A 7,024-nucleotide genomic window follows, 5' to 3' on the forward strand; every position below is an offset into this window, starting at 1 on the left:
CATTTCTACTCACATTTTATAATAAAACTAATATATAAAATTATGACCCACAATCCACTAACTTTTTCAACTCACTTTCCATCACATTTTTTAGAACCTGTGCTCAGTCAAACCGGAACGAATTTTTGTGGTCAGAGGTAGTACTTTTTAAGACGATATATTTATATTTTTCAGATATAAATGCGATATATAACTTCCATTAAGAGCTAATGTTAAACTTGTGCAAACAAATATCACACTCCCATCTCTCTTCTTTGCACAACAATCACAAAAAACATCAGTCATCATGGCTAAACAATTTACGCAAAATTTAAACTAGTTTAATGTAACAACTCTTACTCAATCATTTAAAAAACTGAATGAGTGGGTGTTACGTTCCTTAACGTTTCAACACAAAAAAGGGATAAGAATTTTGGGGATATTTTTTTGCTAACTCGACTAGTCAAAATAATCCAAAAGTTGCTTCTGAACTTCCACAACGCAATATGGCCGAGCTTCTGAATTAGCTTTACATTTAATCTATCTCAAGATATGTCCAGAACGTAAACAAAAAGTTTTGGCAGCAGTCTAAAAGGGGTTTATACTTCAATTGACATTGAGCCACATGCCACACGGACCAACATACTACATATTTACCCAAAATGAGCTAGTCTCAATGTAACACAGCTGCACAAGTGATGAAGCAAGCTCGAGACGTAATCTGCAGGGGAGGAATTTAGACAGGCGAGCTATAATAACTCAGTACAATATTCGTGCATTAGAACATAATTTCAAGATTAAAAAAACATTACGCCATAGTTTTTCTGATTCAATACACAACCATATCTATATAATCGTATCAATAACCAATTTCTACGTTGGCAAATATCAGAAATGAACATAATCGTATATATAATTTCAAGATACCAAGTCATGTCAAAGTTATAGTGAAATAGTTCACATATTCACATACATCACAAATACTACATGGAGTAAATTTTTCCCCTTAACTTGCTTAGTAACAAACATGTGTTTACGTACAAGATCAATATCTGATACACTGATCTGACACAGATGTTACCCATGTGAGGATGCTGCCTAGATAATCCTTATAGGGTGCAGATCAGACGGATCAGATATGGCTCAATAAGATGTACAAAAACCATCTTTCGTTATCCGAAAGACGAGTGATCAAAAGATATGCAGTATTGTTGTCCTATGGCATCACTTCGAGCACTGGGCTAACGCATTATGATCACATGTTTTCATTTCATACCAACAGTCATCATATGACTTTATAATCCAACAAACTGACTTGTATATGATAATCTAACTCATAATTAATACTACATCATATCCAAATCACATTATAAACATATTATACATAAATGTATACCATGCTTTAACACATTCAATCCACCATACACACTTATATTAGATTAAATCAAATTCTCAAACGTATTAATTAGTGCTATTTATGAGCTTGAGAAGTTAGCAGACAACCCAAAATCAATGGTATTCTTGTAAATAAATAGTACTCCTTCCCCATCTAGACCGGTTTTAAAGGCATTACATTTAAAGTGAACATGATATTAGTTTGATTATGGAAGAGACTGTATGCGATAAAAGCACACTAATCAATCTGAATTCAATGACATGTGTGGGTCGAGTTCTACTAAGCTAATAAGTCAGTTAACAGAAATTTCAACTGTACAAGCAAAAGGGCCGAATGCAATATATGTGCACAAGTCATACTTACATGGATAGGAGATGTTACGTCAACTGTTGTTTTAGGTTAAGCTCTGTGTTGGGAGCGAGTTCGAGGAAGAAATCTGAGCCGGGGAGAAAATCGTGTCTCCTGCTTCCTTGAACTTGCAGATGACTTCCTTGTGGCATGATGACTTCCGGCTAAAACGTAAAATACTTGTTAGGAATGGAGATCAAAATTGCAAAGCTTCAGCATCCAGCATGTATTTTAAGGTTTTGAGCTTTTAGAGATAGTCAACAGGAAACTGGAACTGGATGGAATAATATTGACATATACTACTACTCAACTGCATAGAGTAAAGAAATGCCCGAATTGCAAAGAGAATCAATACATTTTCCACCAGAAATGGGAAAATTAGCACTTTTGGGAAAAAGCAGAGGAACCGTTGCTGCTTAATGCTTCATAGGAGAGATTTGAAACTTCTTTCAGGGGATGATTTAGAGTCAAATTATTCCTGGGATGGAAGATCCAATTGATCCTTTTGTTTTGTTTCCACCTTTATGTAACCTTACTAATAATTAAATCATACAGGAAAGCTGTCATTTCATAGATTTGTTCATACCATTTGCAGCAAGAATATCCTTTGACCAGATTTATAAGCATAGAGATTTTAATACTCCCTCCGTCCCACAAGAGTATGCCCTTTTGGTTGGACACGAGTTTTAATGCAAAATTGGTAAAGTAAGAGAGAGGTAGAAAGAAAAAGTAATTAAAGTATTTTTAGTGGAGAATGGGTCCCACCTCAATAGAGAGAAAATACTTTCCAAAATTAGAAAGAGCATATTCTTGTGGAATGGACTAAAAAGGAAATAGTGCAAACTCTTGTGAGACAGAGGGAGTATATCCTTTGAGTACCTGAAGTTTTTGGAGTGGTATTACGAGTAAATCTTTTCCTGTTCTCTCCTTCCTCAGAAAGCTGTTCATTGTTCTCAGTGGCATGGAGTGAAGCGAGTGATCTGTCAATACACGAATTCTCAATGGGAAAATTGGATTCAGTCGAATTTATCTTCCTTTGTTTTAGTTTAAGTTGCACAGTATTGCTCTCAGTGTCCTCAGTAGCAGCTGATTGTGTTGGCCTTTTTGGATTATTGTGTTTCTCTGCATTTTGAACCAAGTAATCCTGCTGAGTATTAACATCAACAACCATTCCATCTTCTCCGGGAACATGTTTCACATGCTTGATATCATGAATACTGGTCTCGTCATCAAGCTGTGAAGCTACTGCTTTCTGGTTGTCTGATAAACAAAACTTAGGAGCTACAGTATATTGGGCACAAGTACCTGGTTTAGTGCATCCAGTGCGAACATTATTTTTAGATGCTTTGTTATTGTCGTTCACATCAGTTTTCTCTACTCCTTTTTCTATTGACCGAGTAATCCTTCGTGTGCTGATCTGATCATTAATTGGTGAAGCTACTGCTTTCAGGTTATGCGATAAACAATTTTCTGGAGCTTTAGCACTATGGGGAAAACTTTCTGATTCCACGCATTCATTGTGTACATCACCTTTTCCTGCTGCATGATAGTCCTTGAGTTCAATTTTCTCTGCTCCTTTGACTCTTGATCGTGTAACTCTGCGCATGTCTGTCAACCTTGACTGTGTCTTATTGTTATTAGCCACCTGTGAAGTCTCATGCTTTTCATTATCTCTCTGAATTTGAGATCGTGTCAACCTCATATCTGCAGACAGCGTCTTCTTTTCTCCCATCTTGTTTTTCTTTTCCACCCCATTTAATTGCGTTCCACAAGACAGATTAGAGAGTTCAACTGTGTCGGTAGGACTTGATGTTGGGAAGAGTTTCTTCACAATGCTCCTATAATTTGGGCTATTGCGTTCTAAAGAAGCTCTTTTCAGTGAAAAATCTTCTGCATTTGATGAACAATCAACGGCAGAGATGCTACAGACTGTATTCCCTTGCATCAACTTGGCAGTGCTATGCTGACCAGTCATATCTCCTTTCTCATGGCTCTGGGCCAAGTACTGTGGACTTTGAGGAGATTCTGATCTTAATGAAGCAAGAGCTGCACGAGCTGCGAGAGGATTGAGTAGGAATCTGTTTCCTTGGGGCTCCTCTTGGATGGATGAAGTGGGAGCTGGAGATGTATCCAATATCACAGGCTGTTTCTTCACACTTCCGTTGAAACCATTCAATTTATCAAGAAAAGAAACAGATCCAAGTGGGTCTTTGAATGAAGCTTCAATTTCCCAGCCAAGACCTTTTCCTTTCAGATCAACTGCATAAATAAACATCATTACAAACTATCCTGAAAATGGTTGGCATGAAACATGGACGACACAAACCAGTAGGCAACCAAGGAGAACTAATCTATTGGGCTTTAACAAAGCCAGTTTATCATACAACTTACTAAAAACTTAAACAGCTGTGGCAAAGAGGAATCATCAGTACAAGTAATATTTACTATTATCAGCTTGGTAGTTATTTCTTTGTTTAGTTATTTCTTTGTTTCAAATGAGGCTTATAAAGGTCCAGTTTATTTGCTGCCTTCCTAAGGATCCAGCTTTAATTTCACTTTCCAGCTTTATAAATACCTCAAATTTAAATGAATTTATATCATACTCCCTCCGTCCCTGAAATGTATGAACTATTTATTTTTTAGTCCGTCCCTGAAAAGTATGAAGTTTCTAATTTTGGAAACTCCTTTCTCTCTAATGAGGTGGGACCCATTCTCTATTTATTGATGCTCTGATGTAGTAAATGAAGGTAATACTTGCAGTCCAAAAAAATATGGACTACATAGGTGGTCAACAAAAAAATGGGCTCATACTATCACCTTTCCGTGAAGAAACACAATCCTTCAACATATTCTCCCCAGGAGCTTCTGTTGAAGTATTTATTTCTTTTATCTGCTGCTCCAGTAGCACATTAATATCCATTTCCCAGTTCATCCCCTCTGCGTGTAAAGCATTTGATGGTTCCTGCATGCTGAAGAAGGCAGAGATGGTTGGATGAATATGGATGCTTGTTGCCGCCAGTTTCATGATTGCACTTGCTGGGACAGTCAATGCTTCTTCTGGAAGTGCATGGTGAAGCCATTTGATAGTGAAAGAACATCTGCAGTAGGTACTCTTTGAGTGTCTCACATGAATTGCCTGTTAATGTAGCTTCTTGAATGTAAATTGAGTAGCTGGAAAAGGACTGAAGTAAAATTCACAATAATCAATGACTAAGTCTACACTAGGTTGAATATATCTGCACATGTAAAAAGAAATGCTGACCTTAGTTATCTATAAGATAGTAAAATCATGAACTTTGGTATTTTCATGGGACTAAAACAAAGTATTCCCAATGTCGGTAGGTGGAAAATATCTGGACCACTGATCATGCTAACAACCCTAACCAAGAAGTAGAAATTGGGAAACTAATTATAACATGTAAGAATTTCTGAAGTAAGAAACATTTGGCCTTTCCTCCACCCATCCATTCACCTAAAAGTGTTAGTGTGTTACAATAGTATGTAACATGGTTGAGTTAAAAAGTAGAGTATTTCATTTTGTTAAAGTGGTTATGTCATATTTTTCATATATTACGAGTCCACAAGCAAGTAGTTGAATAATCGGAAACATCCATGCATTTATTGTACGACATTAATAGTAGTAGCAATTTTGGTGCTCCTAAAACTTAAGTACTGTACCCCAATCACTGTCATTCCATTGACTATTCAGTCTTTCCTCCTACAAAGATGACATGAATGGAAATTGTATATATACCTGTTCCACCCGTGCGTCATAGAAGACACCCTTAACATGTGAACTTTCAGTTGCAAGCACATGATCACCTTTTCTGATGGACGAGCAGTCATCACCTTGTAATGGAATGGAACGAACACGAATGCGTGCAAATATCTCCTGTTTATCGATAATCACCTCTTCCAAGTTGTTTCCATACAGCACAGTGATCCCTTGTCCTCTGGAGCTGCATCGGCAGGAAACATTACATCACCCTATACACCAGACATTCAATATAACAGTGATGGATCTATCTGTCAAGCAGGAACAGTTATGTTTTAAAAGCAAAGTTAGTCACACCTCATAGCTCTTTCGAGCTCATTTAATTAACCTCTCATACTACACTTGAACACATATTTGGTAATGCATTCGAATCAGAGTTTACATTTTGATTCACTCAAAGGCTAATAACAACATAACTTCTGAGAAATGCTAATCTACTCTATCCCAATGTAATCAAAACCCCTACAAGACGTGTGGATTAAATGTGAAGCAAAAATTTACTTGCAAGCTATATTCCAGTAAACAAGCTATATTGTGATTTACATTTAGATCTGATCAAGAAGGCAATAGGCATATACATGCCCTGATACAATTGAAGCACATTCATACACAAAGGTACACCCCGAATCAAAATGTGATTTATTCGTTTTATTTGCTTCATTTTGAAGATGCAAATGATGTCAAATCTGCAGGAGCGCAACTCAATTCCAAAACACCACTGATCAGGAGCATCATCATCAGACATCAAACATTAAAATAACATGCACTGGTACAACTGCAACATTAGCACATTCCACTTCGACACACATTTAATCCACTGATCAAAATGTCAATTACTCGTTACACTTGTTTCATTTCACAAATGCCAACCGTGTTTAAGTCTGCAGGAGCCGAGTCAAGTCCAGAACACTATTGATCACGAACATCGCCATCAAACAATAAAACAAAATAGGTTTAAAAATCACCTAAAATATAAATGCTAAACTTTGATCAAAACTTGAGTAAGATCTCACGCTGTGAGATTTCTTCAATTGACTGAACAGGAGTGAATTCTCTACAATCTACAATAAAAATAAAGCTAATAAAGTAAAGGAGAGGAAACTGACCAGAGAGAAACCTGACAAGGGTGCCAAGAGTGGCCGTCCTTGCGCATAGCCTCCAGCTCAACGGTGTCGTTCGCAGCACTGAAGCTGGCTTCGCCGTCGGCCATTGATGGGGGAATATCTGTACCAGCTCTAGAATTGAAGGAAGCACAACACACTGCCCCAGATAATTGTGTACCGATGCATATAATGAAATGAAATGAAATTTATTTTTCGTTAGATTAAACAAACACTTGATTAAAAAAACATGATTAAAATAAATTTGATTATAAAACTCTAATTGAAAAAATATGATTAAAAAATGATGCTCCCTCTAATAGTCAAACTTTAACTTTTTTATTCTACTATTATTTACTCCCTCCGTCCCAGAGGAGTTGGCACACTTTCCTTTTTAGTTTGTCCCACAAAAGATGTCACATTTCC

The 7,024-nt window shown here is 36.8% G+C and overlaps 1 protein-coding gene across 5 annotated transcripts; it reads right to left on the reverse strand.

Moving 5' to 3' along the window:
• Positions 1–319: 319 nt before the first annotated feature.
• LOC125221578 (uncharacterized) lies at positions 320–6,791 on the reverse strand. Of its 5 annotated transcripts, XM_048123719.2 has the most exons (7): positions 6,605–6,791; positions 5,478–5,682; positions 4,541–4,859; positions 3,029–3,982; positions 2,603–2,845; positions 1,739–1,887; positions 320–700 (listed from the first exon to the last, which is right to left on the reverse strand). In XM_048123719.2, the coding sequence occupies exons 1-6, from the start codon at positions 6,706–6,708 to the stop codon at positions 1,775–1,777; spliced, it is 1,938 nt and encodes a 645-aa protein (XP_047979676.1). In that variant the 5' UTR covers positions 6,709–6,791; the 3' UTR covers positions 320–700; positions 1,739–1,774. The 5 variants fall into 5 exon arrangements, with proteins under 5 accessions (XP_047979676.1, XP_047979675.1, XP_047979677.1 ...); XM_048123718.2 differs by having other exon boundaries at positions 2,603–3,982; XM_048123720.2 differs by having other exon boundaries at positions 2,603–3,982; positions 4,541–4,821; positions 6,605–6,765.
• Between the last annotated feature and the right edge of the window lie 233 nt (positions 6,792–7,024).

The sequence above is a fragment of the Salvia hispanica genome, chromosome 1 (genome assembly GCF_029641045.1).
Source record: "Salvia hispanica isolate PSC_SH4W2 chromosome 1, Shi_PSC_v1, whole genome shotgun sequence".
Classification (NCBI taxonomy): Eukaryota; Viridiplantae; Streptophyta; class Magnoliopsida; order Lamiales; family Lamiaceae; genus Salvia; species Salvia hispanica.